Source organism: Heterodontus francisci, chromosome 23 (genome assembly GCF_036365525.1).
Source record: "Heterodontus francisci isolate sHetFra1 chromosome 23, sHetFra1.hap1, whole genome shotgun sequence".
Classification (NCBI taxonomy): domain Eukaryota; kingdom Metazoa; phylum Chordata; class Chondrichthyes; order Heterodontiformes; family Heterodontidae; genus Heterodontus; species Heterodontus francisci.
This window is the reverse complement of record NC_090393.1, coordinates 32,708,318-32,728,375: the sequence shown is the minus strand read 5'-3', so window position 1 is coordinate 32,728,375 and position 20,058 is coordinate 32,708,318. Positions and strand designations below refer to the sequence as shown.

The 20,058-nt window shown below is 44.5% G+C and overlaps 1 protein-coding gene across 5 annotated transcripts in view; it reads right to left on the bottom strand.

The window, feature by feature from the left end:
- The window catches only part of cfap251 (cilia and flagella associated protein 251), a 106,310-nt gene that overhangs the window by 2,473 nt on the left and 83,779 nt on the right, over nucleotides 1–20,058 (bottom strand). For 4 of the 5 annotated variants that reach the window (XM_068055029.1, XM_068055027.1, XM_068055031.1 and 1 more), the window contains 3 exons: nucleotides 19,622–19,765; nucleotides 15,376–15,604; nucleotides 2,733–2,843 (listed from right to left, as the gene is read on the bottom strand). In XM_068055029.1, the coding sequence (XP_067911130.1) occupies nucleotides 2,733–2,843; nucleotides 15,376–15,604; nucleotides 19,622–19,765 (484 nt within the window). The remainder of the gene's footprint in view (nucleotides 1–2,732; nucleotides 2,844–15,375; nucleotides 15,605–19,621; nucleotides 19,766–20,058) is intronic. The other variant, XM_068055030.1, reaches the window with a different exon arrangement.

Genomic DNA, 20,058 nt, shown 5'->3' with positions numbered 1-20,058 from the left:
CCCGGCCTGGGCCTCGGGCCCCAGCTCTTCATCTCCACCACCATCACCAATGAGCTGCCGAAGAGGTGGCAGGGCCCAGGCCTGGGCCTTTGGGGCAGGGTTCTGGGTTAACTGGGTCCCGGGAGCGCTGGAGGGGAGGGGGTGACACAGAGGGAGGGGGGGAGAGAGACATACACAAGAGACAGAGACACACAAAGAGACAGAGAGAGACAAAGCACGCGCACACACACACACACACACACACACACACACACAGAGAAAGAGAGGCACAGAGAGAGACAGAGAGACACGCACACACACACACAGACAGAGAGACACACAAGCACACACACACAGACAAAGAGAGACACACACAGAGACACACACACACAGAGGCAGAGAGAGAGACACACAGAGGGAGAAAAACAGAGAGGGAGAGAGGGGGAAAGAGAGCAATCAAGATCATTTCTGACAGATGGACATCTATCCGGAATACTCCGCATCGTTACATCAAGCATGCAGGCAGACATTGTCTACTTCTGCAAGCATAAACAATGCCAGATATCTCACTAAATCAGTGTTCAGCATAGTGATGAGAAAATAAATTAATAAATTAGTCTTCTCATTTAAAGCTCATTCACAAAAATGCACATTTTTACAGTTTTGATTAATAAAATAAATTTCTAATACCTTTATCTTTCCAAACTTTGCTCACCGCCCCCAAAGTAGGACGAAAATTATAATGGGGCCCTTCACGCAAAAAGGTTGGACACCCCCGTTTTAGATGCTTCTTAAAACCTGCCTTTTGGTCATCTGCCCTAATATCTCCTTATGTGGCTTGGTGTCAAATTTCATTTGATAACGCTCCTATGAAGTGTCTTAAGACATTTTAGTATGTTAAAGGTGCTTTATAAATAAAAGTTGTTGTTGAGGACCAATTCAATGCATTAGTTTAATCAACATTCTTCTCACAGATTTTATGACTTTGTAAATTGTACAGCATACAAAAAATCAAATTTAACATTTAAATTATGATATCTAACGTTCAGAACAGTTTTTATCAAAAAAGTGAGGATAATAATTACACATTAAGTTTAGGTTTCCCTATGAGTTTAAGATAAATTGATTGTCACAGTGGGTGCAAACTTTCAAGTAGCATTAAATGTGAAGTATCAGACCCATCGGCCGTCCACGTCTCCGCTTTAAAGACGTCTGCAAACGCGACATGTAATCCTGTGACATTGATCACAAGTCGTGGGAGTCAGTTGCCAGCGTTCGCCAGAGCTGGCGGACAGCCATAAAAGCGGGGCTAAAGTGTGGCGAGTCGAAGAGACTTAGCAGTTGGCAGGAAAAAAGACAGAGGCGCAAGGGGAGAGCCAACTGTGTAACAGCCCCGACAATCAAATTTTTCTGCAGCACCTGTGGAAGAGCCTGTCACTCTAGAATTGGCCTTTATAGCCACTCCAGGCGCTGCTCCACACACCACTGACCACCTCCAGGCGCTTACCCATTGTCTCTCGAGATAAGGAGGCCAAAGAAAGAAGGTCCATATTTTTGGTAGTGGGCATAATAACAAGAAAAAGAGCAGCTGATATTATTTATATAGCACTTTTCATGTTCTCAGGATGTATTAAAGTGCTTCATAATCAATGGAGTGCTTTTTGAAAGAAATGTAGTCACTGTCATAAACCAACAACATGGTCTGAATCTCTGGTAAATGGCTCTGATTCAGGGTGAAGAATTAGCAGAATCTCCTCTGGAGAAGGTAAAGAGACAGTTCCCCAAAAATCGTTGTCATTAATTGTGCAGATATAGCTCAGGTATCTGAACTTTCTGCAGTCTCATTTCAACATCAGGAGGAATGGAAACATTTATGCATTTTGCACTTAGTGACAACATTAGCGTAAACTAAAGTAACATTTCAGGTTATTTTGGAGCATCATCGAAGTGTCCTGAAATTAGTTTGTGAATTCCAGATATTGACAGAACTGAGAAAATCATTAAATATTTTCGGATATCTGTAGAAGTAGAGCACTCCCAAATTAAGGTTTAGATGTAACTTGAAGTTCCCATAATGCACTAATATGTATTTCAGTCAAAATATTAGAAGGCCACATCTTACTGCTAACCAGTGTGATATCTAATTCCCTTTTTTTGTCTTTTCCCTGTTTTCCTCTTAGGTTTTCCATTGTCTTGTAGCTTCTGCCATCAACCCAGCCAAAAAGAAAAGGTAATACATGTTCCTGGACTTCTGCTGATGCTATTCAGTCCAGGTCACCCTGAAAATTACTAACTACATCATAGGATCCTGATTTGCATTATCAAAAGGCCTACTGTCTGAAACAGGCAAGCATTCCAGTTGCCCAATGCCTTTAAAAATGGCATTAGCCAAAGCGTCAGTCTACCTACCCCATTTTGAGGCTGTTACATATCCAGTGAAAACTAAAGGGACTAAAGTGACAATGCCAGAATACACTTAAACTCATGATGCTTGATAGAGAGAGAGTAAGGAGAATGTATTGCTCTTGGCCTTGGATGAATTCAAACCAAGCTTCTGACAAAAGGATTATATAATTGTTTCCCAATTCAAAAGACATAATTTCAAATGATCCTTGCCAACATTACCTCAGAACACAATGCTGATCAAATACTGAACATTCTACCAAATAAAAAACCTATAAGAAAAATTCTTATAACTGAACCATCTAAATTCATTTAATTACTAATAAGAAATGTGAATTATCTAAACGTGCATATGGTACTTTTGGCATCAAAGGAGATCAATTCAGAACTTCCTCCCTCTGGATTCAAGCCTAGTAGTGTGGAAAGGCACTCTGCTACTTCTTCCTCAGCCATACATTCACCTAAAAAGCAAGACAAAAAAGGGGAGACAGAACTTTATAGTGGGTCTATACTCTAAAGATGCACATTTTTGTGTCAGGAGCATAACCAGATCAACAGGTACCTAAAATGCACATTTCTTTCTTATTCCATTTTAATTATTTTGGTAAGTTCTGGAATGCAATTTCCATCTTTGTATTTTCAACACATTTAATAATTATTTGGAGGAGATGGGACTCCATGCACTTATTAATAATTAAAATAATTGACAAATGTTGAATAGCTGCCTTTGCAATAACAGGCAAGTGGTAATAACTGAGTTGGAGCTACTGTCCAAACAAAAAAAAATTGCTTACATTGTGCACCTAAAAAATGCAATACCCATTGATTGTATGACCTTTGCATTTCTTTGGCCATAACTGGCTAACTTTGCAACCCAACTACTACCATGAGTAACCATCGAGTTTCACGAGTTTTGAACCAGATTGCTGCATAAGGCCATGACTATTCTAGTTTTTGTACTTTTCAACAACTCTGCAAGCAGCTTATTGTTCTTTTGTTACAATTACAAAAAAAAATCAAGGAGTGATAATAAAATGGTAATAAAAGTAGATAAGGTTGGGAAAGGCAGTCAATTTAGTAAATCTTTGTACTATATCATGCTGAACCCTGGTGACCTACCTTTCTTTTCTTTCTTTGGCCTCCTTATCTCGAGAGACAATGGATACGCACCTGGAGGTGGTCAGTGGTTTGTGAAGCAGCGCCTGGAGTGGCTATAAAGGCCAATTCTAGAGTGACAGGCTTTTCCACAGGTGCTGCAGAGAAATTTGTTTGTCGGGGCTGTTGCACAGTTGGCTCTCCCCTTGCGCCTCTGTCTTTTTTCCTGCCAACTACTAAGTCTCTTCGACTCGCCACATTTTAGCCCCGTCTTTATGGCTGCCCGCCAGCTCTGGCGAACGCTGGCAACTGACTCCCACGACTTGTGATCAATGTCACAGGATTTCATGTCGCGTTTGCAGACGTCTTTATAGCGGAGACATGGACGGCCGGTGGGTCCGATACCAGAGGCGAGCTCGCTGTACAATGTGTCTTTGGGGATCCTGCCATCTTCCATGCGGCTCACATGGCCAAGCCATCTCAAGCGCCGCTGACTCAGTAGTGTGAACAAGCTGGGGATGTTGGCCGCCTCGAGGACTTCTGTGTTGGAGATACGGTCCTGCCACCTGATGCCAAGTATTCTCCGGAGGCAGCGAAGATGGAATGAATTGAGACGTCGCTCTTGGCTGACATACGTTGTCCAGGCCTCGCTGCCATAGAGCAAGGTACTGAGGACACAGGCCTGATACACTCGGACTTTTGTGTTCCGTGTCAGTGCGCCATTTTCCCACACTCTCTTGGCCAGTCTGGACATAGCAGTGGAAGCCTTTCCCATGCGCTTGTTGATTTCTGCATCTAGAGACGGGTTACTGGTGATAGTTGAGCCTAGGTAGGTGAACTCTTGAACCACTTCCAGAGCGTGGTCGCCAATATTGATGGATGGAGCATTTCTGACATCCTGCCCCATGATGTTTGTTTTCTTGAGGCTGATGGTTAGGCCAAATTCATTGCAGGCAGCCGCAAACCTGTCGATGAGACTCTGCAGGCACTCTTCAGTGTGAGAGTCAGTCTCACACTGACCTACCTAACCTGTCATATATCTATGTTGTTGGTCAGTGCTGAACTTCACCACTTACTTACATTGTTGCCTTTAAAGCAGGGTATGAAGTTCAACTTTATTTAATATATGTGTGCATCCAAATCCACATATTTATGAAAATGTTTTTAACTATTTACTTAGTTTAGACATCTGGCACGATGGTGAATTTATACTTTTGCCTTTTTTTGTGTGTGCACAGAGGACCCTGATAAATAGAAAGTTTTGTTTATGTGCCTGCCTATTTTCTAGCTTTCTGTTCTCCTGCACAAAACCAAAAATTTCAGCAGTGATCAAACTCATGCCTCCTCCCACAAAAAAAGACAAAACAGAGAAATGAATAATTGGCTGTATTCTCAATCTGAAAAATCTGTGCACACACAGCTCCATCTAATGGAACACCACAGAAATCTCACGTGGATCATTGTTAACTCATCAGCCTAAATTGCCTACAAAAACGTACAAAAAAATTTACTGTACTTGAATCAAATCACCTACATCTTAACTTCTTCAGGAAATTTGGGGTTCTCCAGTTACTCTGTTTTTATATTATCTTGTTGATGCCCTTGAATAAAGGAAGTTCACTTAAAAGAGTTTACAATAGTCAGAGATGTACTGGACAACATTAGATGTAAATTAATACCCATGATTCCTCATCTTTTTAATGTTGTTCAGGTGGTCTGGGTAGGTGCTGAGCAGACAAAACTAGATACTTCTCTATAGCAAACAAAAATTGGTGAACAGGTTACCCCAAGCCTTTTTTATGACAGTCATATTGCTAAGAATAGAGCAGTATTGTGCCCAGCTTGTTTTCAATGACTCTGCTCTGGAATAGAATATAGTTTAGAGTTAAAAACCAGAGGTGAAAGCTCTCCTGATGGTTCCATGGATAAGTGTACAGTCCAGTTCAGTATTCAGTCATACAGACTGAGAAAGAAAAGCATGGGTTTATATAGCAGCTTCTCATGTCACTCAGAAAAGTCACAAAGCGCTCTGCATGCAATTAATTTATTTGAAGTACAGTGCAATTGTTATGTTCATTTGCATATAAAATACAACAGTTAGGTTAGATATTTTTATATTTGCAGAGAGTCATCTTCCAGAACAGAATACCAAAACATGCAGTGTCTAGGGGATGGGTTAATAATCTACGTAGCTGCATTTTAAGAGTCCACTGCCAAACCAAATCATTGAGCTGCTGCGTTTGCGGCCCCCCCGCGATCACTTGGAAGGGGCGGGCGAGCTGTCGCAGGCAATGGCGCCCAGCACCAATGCGCAGGCGCCATTTTTAAAGGGCTTGCGGTCCTTAATGGAGATTTTAAAATTAAAGGGCCAGGTCAGTTCAATGACTAAAAAAAAGATCTAAATTACCAGTAAATTCGTTTTTCCCACTCCCCCCCCCCCCCCCACAATGGCATTTCAAAACATTCCTACCCTCTCCCCCCCCCGGAATCTGTTTATTAACAATTTGACCACCCCCCCCCACCCCAAAGTTCGGCACCTTTGTCCTTTACCCATTCCCATCAGCAACCCCCCCGAACAATCTGCAGTGATATCATCCCACTGCCCCCCCCCCAAAACCCCCGCACAGAGAAACAATCCGGCTCCCCCCTCCCCACAGGTGTTTCGCCACATTTCCCCAAACGGGGATTCGAAGGCACGACATTGTCGGCCGCCCGAGTGAAGAATGGTGTAGCAATCAAGGAGGCGACAGGACTCACTAAAATCAGGTAGGTAAATTTGTTTATATGTTTAAATGGGGGTCCCATCGCTAAGCAGCAGGGCGGCCACCACGAGGTCTCATCGCTGAGCTCGGCAAAGGGCCTGTCGCCATGGGGGTTGGTGGTGGGCCTCCAACGTTCACAACGGCGGTGGGCGCTTTAAAATCCAGCCCACCATGTCTCGCTCAGCAGGGTGGGCTTTTTTTATTCTTTCATGGGATGAGCATAGCTGGCAAGGCCAGTATTTGTTGCGCATCCTTAATTGCCCTGGAGAAGGTGGTGGTGAGCCACCTTCTTGGACACTGCAGTCCATCTGGTGTAAGTACACCCACAGTGCTTAGGGAGGGAGTTCCAGGATTTTAACCCAGCGACAGTGAAGGAGTGGCGATATAGTTCCAAGTCAGGATGGTGTGTGGCTTGGAGGGGAACTTGCAGGTGGCTGTGTTCCCATGCGTCAGTTGCCCTCCTTCGCAGGTTTGGACGTTGCTGTCGAAGGAGGCTTGGCGAGTTGCTGTAGTGCAACTTATATATAGTACACACTGCTGGCACTATGTGCCGGTGGTGCAGGCAGTGAATGTTTAAGGTGGTGTATGTAGTGCCGATCAAGTGGGTTACTTTGTCCTGGATAGTGTCGAGCTCCTAGAGTGTTGTTAGAACTGCACTTATCTAGGCGAATGGAGAGTACTCCATCACAATCCTGACTTCTGCCTTGTAGTTGGTGGACAGGCTTTGGGGAGTTAGGAGAGTTACTCACAGCAGAATTCCCAGCCTCTGACCTGCTCTTGTAACCACAGTATCTATATGGCTGGTCTAGTTAAGTTTCTGGTCAATGGTAACCCCCCCAGGATGTTGATGGTGGGGGGATTCAGTGATGGAAATGCCACTGAATGTCAAGAAAAGATGGTTAGATTCTCTTCTTTGGAGATGGTCATTGCCTGGCACTTGTGTGGTGTGAATGTTACTTGCCACTTATCAGCCCAAGCCTGAATGTTGTCCAGGTCTTGCTGCACATGGACACGGACTGCTTCAGTATCTGAGGAGTCACAAATGGTACTTAACACATCAGTGAACATCCCCACTTCTGACCTTATGATGGATAGATGAAGATGGTTAGGCCTAGGATACTACCCTGAGGAACTCCTGCTGCGATGTCCTGGGGCTGAGATGTTTGGCCTCCAACAGCCACAACCATCTTCCTTTGTACTAGGTACTCCAACCAGTAGAGAGTTTTCCCCCCAATTCCCATTGACTTCAATTTTACTAGGGCTTCTTGATGCCACAGTTGGCCAAATGCTGCCTTGATAGCAAGGGCACTCATTTTCACCTCACCTCCTGAATTTAGCTCTTTTGTCCATATTTGTACCAAGGCTATAATGAGGTCTGGAGCCGAATGGCCTTGGCAAAACCCAAACTGAGAATCAGTGAGCAGGTTATTGCTGAGTAAGTGCCGCTTGATAGCACTGTCGATGACACCTTCCATCACTTTGCTGATGATCGAGAATAGACTGATGAGGCGATAATTGGCTGGATTGGATTTGTCCTGCTTTTTGTGGACAAGACATACTTGGGCAATGTTCTACATTGTCAGGTAGATGCCAGTGACGTAGCTGTACTGGAACAGCTTGGCTAGGGCCGCGGCTAGTCCTGGAGCACAAGTCTTTAGTACTACAGCCAGGAAGTTGTCAGGGTCCATAGCCCTTGCTGTATCCAGTGCCTTCAGCCGTTTCTTGATATCACATGGAGTGAATCAAATTGGCTGAAGACCGGCACCCGTGATGCTCAGGAGGAGGCGGAGATGGATCATCCGCCCAGCAATTTTGGCTAAAGATGGTTACAAATGCCTCATCTTTTCCAGATGGCCACATTCTGTACTAAAAACAGAAAATGCTGGAAGTACTCAGCAGGTCTGGCAGCATCTGTGGAGAAAGAAACAGAGTTAAGGTTTCAGGTCGATAACCTTTCATCAGAATTAGGAAAAGTTAGAAATATAAACAAAGTGATTCCTGACAACGCAGCCGGCCACTGACGTCATCAGACTGCGCCAAGGTGCGCACATGTGCAGACGGGCTCCTGCTCTTTGCGCATGTGCTGCATTCCGACTTGCCAGGACTGGTTAGCGTATGCGCCGATGACGTCATCGCGTGACATGTACATCTTCAGGCAACACGCCTGGTCGGCCTCTGCGCATGCGCTTTACGCGTACAGCAATACAATGCCAATGGGTATTCACCCATGCGTCAAGCTCCGCTTCTCCCCCCCCGCTGCTCTCTCCGGCCGCTCCGCTCTTTCAGCCGCTCCGCACCCCACCTCGCTGCTCTCTCCGGCCGCTCCGCTCCGCCCCTCGCTGCTCTCTCCGGCCACCCCACCCCCTTGCTGCTCTCTCCGGCCGCTCCACTCCCCACCCCCCCTCGCTGCGCTCTCTGGCTGCTCCGCTTCCCCCCCCCCCCCCAGTCCCCGGCTCGCTCAATCGCTCGGCCCCTCCCCGGCCTGCTCCGCCAACCCTCCCCACCCTGTCCCTGTCCCGCTTCGCCCCCCCCCCCCCCGCCCCGCTGTGCTCAGCCCCCACCTCCCCCCCCGGCCCCAGCCCACTCCGCTCCCCCACATCCCCGGCCCACTTGCTTGCTCTCTCCCTCCCGCCATTGTGTGCTGCCATGTGTTTAGGTTAGGTTGCCTTCATGTGATTATTTGAGTAGCGCCATCTTTAGTCATGGCAGATGCCTGAAGTCGCAGACTGTGAAGTTTTAGTGGCACATGCTGCATTTGCGCATGTGCCACTGCAGCGCCACCTAGTGGTAGCGTTGTCAGCAAACGCAGCCAAATATAAAATAGGTTTTAAGCAAGTAAAAGGGTGGGAAAAAGAACTAAAGGGAAGGTCTGTGATAGGGTCGAAAGTAGAAAAAAGGGTGGAACATGAGTTGCTGTATTTCTCAGGAAATCCCACTGCTTGGATTGGTCTGTGTGAATACAGGAAGATAGGAACAGCAGTAGGCCATTCAGCCCCTCGAGCCTGTCCTGCCATTCAATGAGATCATGGCTGATCCGCGGCCTAACTCCGTATACCTGCCTTTGGCCCATATCCCTTAATATCTTTCCTTAACAAAAATCTATCTATCTCAGATTTAAAATTAACAATTGTTCTAGCTTCAACTGCTGTTTGTGGGAGAGAGTTCCAAACCTCTACCACCCTTTGCGTGAAGAAGTGCTTCCTAACATCTCTCCTGAACGGTCTGGTCCTAATTTTTAGACTATGCCCCCTAGTTTTAGAATCTCCAACCAGTGGAAATAGTTTATCTTTATCTAGCCTGTCTTTTCCTGTTAATATCTTGAAGACTTCGATCAGATCACCCCTTAACCTTCTAAATCATAGCGAAAACAGGCCTAATTTGTGTAATCTCTCCTCGTAACTTAACCCCTGTAGTCCAGGTTTCATTCTTGTAAACCTATGTTGCACTCCCTCCAAGGCCGATATATCCTTCCTAAGGTGTGGTGCCCAGAACTGCTCACAGTACTCCAAGTGAGGTCCAACCAGGGTTTTGTACAGCTGCAGCATAATCTCGGTGTCTTTATACGCCAATCCTCTGGATATAAAGGCTAGCATTTCATTAGCCTTTTTGATTATTTTCTGCACTTGCTCGTGGCATTTTAAAGATCTATGCACCTGACCCCTCAAGTCTCTTTGGACATCCACTGTACTTAACCCCTTCCCATTTAGAAAGTACCCTGCTCTATCCTTTTTTGGTCCAAAATGGATAACCTCACACTTGCCCGCATTGAAATCCATCTGCCACAGTTTTGCCCACTCACCTAGTCTGTCAATATCTCTTTACAATTTTATGCTATCATCTAGACTGTCTACAATGCCGCCTAACTTTGTATCAGCAAATTTGGATATATGACTTACTATGCCATCATCCAAGTCGTTAATGAATAATATGAATAATTGAGGCCCATGCGGGACACCACTAGTTACATCCTGCCAATCGGAGTACTTACCCATTATCCCCACTCTGTCGCCTACCACTCAACCAACTTTCTAACCATGTCAATAATTTGCCCTCAACTCCATGGGATTCTACCTTAGTTAACAGTCATGTGGGACTTTATCAAATGCCTTCTGGAAGTCCATATAAATAACATCCATGGACACTCCCCTGTCCACTACCTAAGTTACCCTTTCAAAAAATTCAATGAGATTGGTCAGGCATGACCTTCCCGTCATGAATCCATGCTGGCTGTCCCTGATAAACTGAAATTTTTCTAGGTATTCAGTCACCCTATCCTTGATTATCGACTCCAGCAACTTGCCCACCACAGATGTCAGGCTAACTGGTCTGTAATTTCCTTGGTTCCCCCTTTCACCCTTCTTGAAAAGTGGAGTGACATGTGCAACTTTCCAATCCAGAGGGACCACTCCTGAATCTAGGGAACTCTGAAAGACTATAGTTAGGGCATCTACAATGTGCTCGCTTACTTCCTTTAACACCCTCGGATGGAAACCGTCAGGTCCTGGGGATTTCTCACTCTTTAGTTCCATTCATTTCCTTGTCACTGATGATTTACTTAATTGTATTAAGTCCCTGTCCCCTATCGGCTATTAACGTTTTTGGGACTTCCGGCAAGTTATCCTCCTTTTCAACTGTCAATACTGAGGCAAAGTAATTGTTCAACATGTCTGCCATTTCCCCATTATCAATGACAATATCTCCAGTTTCAGCTTTTAGTGGGCCTACATTGCTCTTGACCACCCGTTTTCCCTTTATGTAACTATAAAATTTTTTCTTATCGATTTTGATGTCCCTTGCAAGTTTCCTTTCATAATCTCTTTTAGTAGCTCTTATAAGCTGATTTGTGACCCTTTGCTGGTCTTTGTATCGATCCCATTCGGCCGGATCTGTGCTGCGTTTTGCATTTTTGTAAGCCATTTCTTTTTGTTTTATGCTATCCCTAATCTCTTTAGTTGTCCATGGCTGTTTTTTCTGTGAAGTGGAGCTTTTTCCTCTCAGGGGTATATACTCACTCTGTATTTCACTAAATGTTTCTTTAAATATTCTCCACTGTTCCTCAGTCGTTTGACCCATTAACAGATCTACCCAGTTTACCGTGGACAGTCTCTGTCTCATCCCGGTAAAGTCAGCCTTACCCAAGTCTAAAATTCTAGTATCTGATTCGTGCTTTTCACTTTCAAACGCTACCTTGAATTCGATCATGTTGTGATCACTATTTGATAAATGTTCACGCACAGTGAATCATGCTATGGGTTCAATTTTAAAACAAAAAAAACTACCAAGAATAATTTATTTTGCTGAAGCTACTGGGGACAGTTATCCACCTGAGAGCGCACAGTCACATCGTTCCCCTGCACCCTCCATCAGCGCAGATACTCTTGCGTCAGTGGGTTGTCACACGTGATTATTTATGGGATCACAACCTGGTGAGTACACCACTGACTCGCCCATGTAGCTGACAGAGGCTGTCACAACTGAGTCTACTGTTACGACTGAGGCAGGAGTAATGCACTGTCAATTCAGTCCCATTACTTCACAGGTCACAGCAAATTATTAAAGTTTGCCACCTACTAGAAATTAGCCAAATTAAACACTTTATTAACCCCCAGAATAAAACACACCAAACCAGGAATCTTTAAACAACAACAATTTAACTATTTATTAATAAACTAAACCTTAAACAATACTGAGATAAATCTATTCCTGAAAAGACTTTATAACTTCTTCCTCCTATCCTCAGACACTCATACATTCCAAAACCGTTTCTAAAATGATGTTTTTAAAATTAGAGCTGTTTCTTCAGAATAAATAACTAGCTGGGTTGTAAGTCCTGGTGGGTTATGTTCCTGGTTCGGTGAGGTGTCCCAGAGTCAAATAGTTAGATGCCACTCCAAGTCTCCAGGCAAGTTGATGAACAGTCTGTAATGGATAGGTATTCACGGCACTTTGGCTGCAGTAGACGTCACATAGATCTTTCAACAAGGAGTATAACAACAGATCTATTTAGATTTTGAATTAGCAGTCTATCACTCGAATTCCAGAACTCCCAGAGACAGAAAAGGCAACAGAAAGTCAATCCTGAGGCAGAAACTTCTTAGAAATTGGAAGTAAAAAGGAATTTGCTACCTTCAATAATGCAAAGATCCTTTTCCAGGGGTCTTTTCCTCTTTAGGCGAAACACAGCCTGTCAGCCATTGTAGATTTTCTGCTGAGTGAGACACACAACACCTTCCTTCAAGGAGAACACACTTCGCTGGTCTGCCAGATCAAACCGGTTCTAGCCAGTCTTTACATACAACCAAACTGATACAATACGGCATGTGACCGCATCTCTCTTGCTGTTGCTTAGGAAACAGGCTTGCAGTTCGCAGACACTGTTCCCAGAGAATATAAAAATTGCTCTCATTCTTAAGACACACAGACCCCCTTTAGTTTTTAAACAGAGAGTAAAAAACACTTCCATGACACTATTCATACTCAGAGGACTGTGGTTGGTCACAGCAAAGGTGAGCTTCAGGCTGACGACATGCCTCTGGAGTCATCAACAAGGTGGCAGATTCTGAACATGAAGCATGAGGTGCGTGAGCAGCTGGCAGAGCTTTCAGAGACTATGCACATGCATGCGCGAATGGAGTCGTCCTTCCAGGCTATGAGTGCAGCCATGTGTGCACATGGTTTCCTCCATCGAGAAATTGGCAACTCTCATGGAGAGCCATATCCAGCATACCACTCAATGGATGCTGGAGATGTGCGCAGACATGTATGCCATCACCACTTCCATGAGCTTGTGGAACAATGGCTGGGTGAGAGGAGTGCAAGACACCTCAAGTCACCGCCAGGTCCTCAGGTGAGCAGGGAGGGCCAAATGTGCCTTAAAAGGGTAGAGGAACAGCAGCCTATAGCATTTCAGGGCTCCTCTCAGGCATTAGGCACCAGGTTCTTCGTGGCCTCTGTCGGTGACACCAGCGCCACATGAAGCCGAGATGAGAGTGCAGCTCCTGCACCTGGCAGGGAGCCTTCAATATGCCAGGTCCCTCCAGGCCTCAGGCACCCGGAGGATGACCAAGGTCATCGAAAGCCACAGAGCAAAAAGGTCAGTAGCCTGCCTCCACCTCAATATAGGAGCACCCTTAAGCACTTTAAAAAGGCCACAGAGCTGCATTTGGGGTTGATGGGGTTATTATTTGTCAATGCATATGAACTTGCTATGTTTGTGTTTCAAATTAAATCTGGAATGGTGGCAACACATGAGAAATCCTTTTAATTTTTGACAGACTGCTGGGCCTTTAAGAGTGCTCTAAATCCTGGAAAGGGTGTGATGGGATGGACCACACTGAATGAGGCCAATGGATTCCCCATGCCGCTGTCTACTGTATTTGCGGGTGCAGGGCATGGTCAGGGCAATGAAGGAAATGCCAACAGGGCTGCAGAAGGCTGTAGCTTCATTGAATTGAATGGATCTGTTAGTAAGGATCATATGAAGCATGCCTGTATTGGTGCTTTGCAAGCCTCCTTTGTGCGCATCACATGGCACCTTGCCTGTGGTCACTGGGGTTCTTCATCCTCTTGAACCTAATCATTATTGCCTTCCACATCCACATCCTAGGAGGAGGCTTCATGCTCCAGGATGTCCTCATTGTTTAAAGCTTCTCCCTTCTGAAGCACCAGGTTGTGCAGAGCACAGCAAACCACCAGGATATGCGAAAGCCTTGCTAGGTCAAATTGAAAGGCTCCACCGGATCTATCTGCAGCTTCAGAAGGCCCATGGCCTGCTCAATGGTTGCAAGAGTTGTCCCGTGGCAGTTGTTGTAATCTCTCCACTGCATCTGTGCTTGGGTTCCGTACAGGCATCAGCAGCCATGTCTTCAGCGGGTAGCCCTTGTCAGCCAGTATCCATCCTTGAAGGCGTGCGGGGGTCCTAAAACGGTCAGTCACATGAGATTGCCTTAGTATATAGGCGTTGTGACAGCTTCTCAGAAACCTTGCACAGACCTGAAGGATCCATTTGCAGTGGTCGCAGAACAGTTGTACATTGAGCAACTGGAAGCCTTTCCTGTTTAAGAAGGCCGCTGGCTAGTCTGTGGAAGCCTTGATGGCCACATGCATGCAGTCGGTCACACCCTGCACCTGGGGTAATTCTGCGATAGCCCTGAAACCTATAGCCCTGAAACCTATAGCCCTCTCAGCCTGACTGTCCAGATTGGTGTGGAAGCACACGCATTGGCTGACCCTCTTGAAGATGGCATTGGTGAACAGAAGTTCCCTGGAATGATCCTGATGCGTAGAAATTCAGCACCACAGTGACCTCCAGCGGCACAGGCATCGTGTTCCCACTACTTACCATGGGGCTCAGTTTGTCTTCCGTCATGACACACAGCTCGGTGACCACCTCCCCGGAGTGTTGCAGTGTTCAGCAACACTGCTCCTGTGACACTTTCAGGAAGTTGAGCCTCTCGATGGTAAACCCTCTCCTGTGGGTAACCTCTTCTGCAAACAAGTGGCTGGTTGAGTGCTCCTCTGCGCCCTCCTCATCCGTGCCTCCTTCCAGTCTCATGCTCCTGTTGCCCCTCTGGATGCTGCCAGTGGCTGCAGCAATCTCCATCTCTGATGTTCCTCCTCACTGAAAGTCTCGAAGCTTAAGTAAATGAGGCTCATGGCAAATAGCTGCACTCAGTTCTCAGGGCCTCCCAGCCCCCTTGCTCTGTAGATATAAGTACCAATTCTGAGAGGGCACCCATGCAGTATGGCGCCACTGTGCTAGGCATGTTTGTACCTGCTCCCGACTGCTACTTCTGCTGCCCATTCAGTCCTACCCTCCCTGCCAAGTCATGCTACCAATCGCAATGACTGCTGACCATCCCACTCATCCACCACCTCGTTATAGCTGGCGAGGCTCTGAAGCCCCATTGTCCCATGCACCCATCGTAAAATTAGAAAACCCTGGCAAATACCTTCTCACCATGTCCCAGCACAACCTCCTCTCACTTTTATCAATATCCGCTTGTGATGTAAAGACATCGGGCTTCCCTCCAGACGCCTTTTACCGCAATATTTTCACTCCTCCCGCCTCCCAAACCGCCTCCAAAGGGCTGGTAAAATCCAGCCCGTTGTATTTATTCTTTGGCATTTGACTCACCTCCATTTTGCAATAGTTGCAGTAATTCTCCTAAGTTAATTGCTTTGTCTCCATTCTCATTGTCGTAGCCAAGAACATCAAATATATGCCGCAGCTCAGAAGCAGTTATGCCAAAAGCAGGTCGGTGGTTTATATACAGTATAATGAATTCGCCTAAATCAATATCTGTTACATATTTTCCTGTATCCACGTATTTACTGAACTTCACCTCATTCAGCATGTCCTCAACCTGGAGATGAAAGCAATCAAAATTACCAAATGATAAAACCAAATCCAAACATACTCCCAATATACTTGTTCCTTTTCCTGATATTGCATGCAGGTGTGAGTTTGGAGGACAGGATCTGGTCCAGCTATTAGTGGGGTCAGGTCTTCGGCCTCAAAGCCAGTGCCTATCATCAATATCCAGGGCGAGGTGTAAATTTATCAGTGTATTACTTAGGGATGTTGAGGCCTTTCATCACTTCTTCACCCTAGCCTCTAACTCTGCTCTACCTGCTACACCCCAAGCTTTTTATCCTGTTCTACCTTTTCCAGAATTCTTAACTTCTAATGTTCTCTACCATCCCCATTACCTCTCAAACTGTAACTATCTTTTGCCTTCCGCCGCATTCTCTTTAACCCCATTCTAGCTTCCCCCTCCCGCACCAAGCTGTGCTTTCTCCCCTCAGCCTCAAGCATCAGGGTTCTCTCTTGGCCGCATCCAATAATCTTCCACCCTTTAATACTGCTTGAACTGAGGACTTCCCTTAAAAAAAAAAGAGTAGCAAGTCTCAGGATTGCGAATGTTTTAGAATCCAGCAAAGGGCCACCAAAAAGTTGATAAAAAAGGAAAAAATAGAATAGGAGAGTAAACTCGTGTTACGGAATTTCCATTTTTTGTGTTAAAATTTGGGAAGCTTAAAAACTGAAAAACAATTTCATGGACATTGAAACATCCGGAGATAGCTAAACTTTATGGCTGCTTTTTTTAAAAAAAAAAGCCAACAAGAGGTTCCTGGTTTTGACCAGTAAACAACTACTGGAAACCAGGCGATTTCAAGTAAACACCACAGGGACTCAAGCTTTGTTGTGACAAGAGAGAATTTATGACCAGCATGAGACTTGCTTGGAAAAGTAGTTTCATTTGGAACTGTTAAAAGCCAGTGGGTTTGGACTAAAGCAGGCAGTTGTAATTTGATTTGGACCTGCCAGGAGTTCAGAAGAAAGCTGTTACCTCTCTTTGAAGAATCCCTGCTATTGAAAAGCAAAAGCTTGTACGAAGTTGTACTGTTGCCTCCTGCATTTTTTTGAAGAAACCCTGAATATTTGAAGAAACCTTGCATCTTCAAATGAACTTTGTATCAAATGTGTGGGAGAACTGACACATCTTGCTCACACCTCATGAAACTTATGCAGCTGAATTTCTGTGAACGCCTACCCAAAACAGACTGTTCCTCAACCTCGCTGGAAGGACTTCTAGTGGCCACCAACTATTCAACTTTGGGATACCTCACCAAACCAAAGGACTTCCTTCCAGATCTTTGCAGAATAAGTTTTTTTAAAAATTCCTTCTATTCCTTTGTAACAGCTATAAACAAAAATCCCTTTTTTTCCCCGGTTAACCAGTCTTTGGATGTATGTGCATGTGCGTGAGGGCTAGTATATAAAATACAGGGCTTTAATATTTCAATTTGCGTATATATTTACCTCATTATTGGTTAAGACTTGGTTTTATAATAAACGGATAATTTTGTTGTTAATTAAAGAAATCTGGTTGGTGTGCTTTATTCTGGGGACATATAGAGTATCTAATTGGCTGTTTCATTAAGTGGGAAAATTTATTGATATGCTGTGACCTATGGAGAAGTGAGACTGGATTAACAGTGCACTCCTCCCATCTCAGTCGTAACACTAGTCAGTCATATAAAAACAGATTGCAAGAGCTTTTATAGGTATATAAAAAGGAAGAGTAGCTGAAGTAAACGTTGGTCCCGTAGAAGCAAAAAGACAGGAGAAATTATCATAGATAGATAGAGAGATACAGCACTGAAACAGGCCCTTCAGCCCACCGAGTCTGTGCCGACCAACAACCACCCACTTGTACTAATTCTACATTAATCCCATATTCCCTACCTACCACATCCCCACCTTCCCTCAATTCTCCGACCACCTACCTACACTAGGGGCAATTTACCATGGCCAATTTACCTATCAACCTGCAAGTCTTTGGCTGTGGGAGGAAACCGGAGCACCCGGCGGAAACCCACGCGGTCACAGGGAGAACTTGCAAACTCCACACAGGCAGTACCCAGAACTGAACCCGGGTCGCTGGAGCTGTGAGGCTGCGGTGCTAACCACTGTGCCGTCTGGGTGAATGAGGAAATGGCAGAGGCATTGAAAAAATATTTTGTGTCTGTCTTCACAGTAGAAGACACAAGTTTCATACCAGAAATAGATGGGGGCTAAAAAGAATGAGGAAATGAAGGATATTAATAACAGAGAAAAAGTATTGGAGAAACTTAAGGTACTAAAATCTGATAAATCCACGGGACCTGATGGCCTACATTCTAGGTTTCTAAAAGAGATAGCTGCGGTGGATGCGCTAGCTATGATTTTCCAAATTTCCTTAGATTCAGGAACGGTCCCATCAGATTGGAAGTTGGCAAATGTTATGCTGCTTTTCAAGAAAGGAGGGAGAGAGAAAACAATGAGCTACAGGCCATTTACCCTAACATCAGTCGTTGGGAAAATGCCGGAATCTATTATTAAGGAAGTCTTAACAATGTACTTAGAAAAGCACAGTATAATTGGAACAAGTCAACATGGTTCTACTAAAGGGAAATCCTGTTTGACAAATTTATTTGAGTTTTTTGAGGATGTAACTAGTAGGGTAGATAAAGAGGAACCAGTCGATGTAGTATACCTGGATTTCCAAAAGGCATTCAATAAGGTGCCACACAAAAGGTTTATATGCAAGATAAGGGCTCATGGAGTTGGGAGTAATATATTAGCATGGATAGAGGATTGGTTAACAGACAGGAAGCAAAGAGTGGGCATAAACAGGGCATTTTCAAGTTGGCAGGCAGTGAAAAGTGGGGTGCCGCAAGGAACAGTGCTGGGGCCTCAGCTATTTACAATCTATATTAATAACTTAGATGACGAGACAGAAGGTAATGTATCTAAGTTTCCTGATGGTACAAGGGTAGGTGGAAAGGTAAGCTGTGGGGAGGACACAGAGAGGCTGCAAAGAGATATAGACAGGTTAAGTGAGTTGACAACAAGATGGCAGCTGGTGTATAATGTAGGGAAGTGTGAAGTTATACATTTTGGTTGTAAGAATAGAAAAGCAGAATTTTTTTTTAAGGTGTGAAACGTGCAAGTGTTGATGTTCAAAGAGACTTGGGTGCGCTTGTACGAGGAACACAAAAAGTTAGCATGCAGGGACAGCAAGCAATTCGGAAGACAAATGGCTTATTGGCCTTTATTGCAAGGGGATTGGAGTACAGGAATAATGAAGTCTTGCTACAATTGTACAGGGTCTTAGTGAGACCACATCTGGAGTACTGTGTGCAGTTTTGGTCTCCACATTTAAGAAAGAATATACTTGCATTGGAGGCAGTACAGCGAATGTTCACTAAATTGCTCCCAGGGATGATGGAGTTGTCCTATAATGAGAGGCTGAGTAAATTGGGCCTATACTCTCTGGAGTTTAGACAAATGAGAGGCAATCTAATTGAAACATAAAAGATTCTGAACGGGCTGGATAGGGTAGACACAGAGATTGTTTCCGCTTGTTGGGGAATCTAAAATATGGGGGCACAGTTTCAGGATAAGGGCCGATCATTTAGGACTGAGATGAGGAGAAATTACTTCACTCAAAGAGTTGTGAATCTTTGGAATTCTCTCCCCTAGAGGGTTGTGAATGCTTCATCACTGAATACATTTAGGGCTGGGATAGACAGATTTTTGGTCTCTCAGCGAATCAAGGAATATGGCAAGCAAGTGGGAAAGTGGAATTGAAGCCTAAGATCAGCCATGATTGTATTGAATGGCAGAGCAGGCTCGATGGGCTGCCGGGTCTACTCCTGCTCCTATTTCTTGTGTTCTTGTGTCTTACCTTTATCTGTAGAACACCATGAAAGATAGACTAGTGTATGTTGTGTATATATGTGCTTTCAATACCATGTTCATTAGGGAAATGTACACCGGCACATATTAGTAGAAGTGTAAGTTACATTTGTAGATATGAACATATATAATTTACCTCTTTTTCTGTAGGGTAGAATCCCAGTGCCCTCATCACAAATGGAATTTCCTGCAGTGGAATATGAGTTGACACCTCCCTGGTCTCCATTGTGCTGACACGCTGGTAACGCAGCTGTGAATAGTAGAAATAGTTCTCCATTTCCTTTACAGGACATCAAACACACAAAATATTAATTGATTTGAACCAAAAGAAAATATGAGCAGTAATGCATGTATACGCAAATGCATTTTCTTGATACTTTTTGATCTAAAAGACCATTGAATTGCAGATGACATCCAATGCTGAATAAGAGTTCGCTATATTTCTTGACTGGGTGATATCTATAAACGGTACCATGATGAAGTAGCAGAGATGGAAATTATTATGGTAATAACATGGCACAAATACATAAGCATTACTCTATGGCACAATCTATTTAATCGCCAACAGACTGA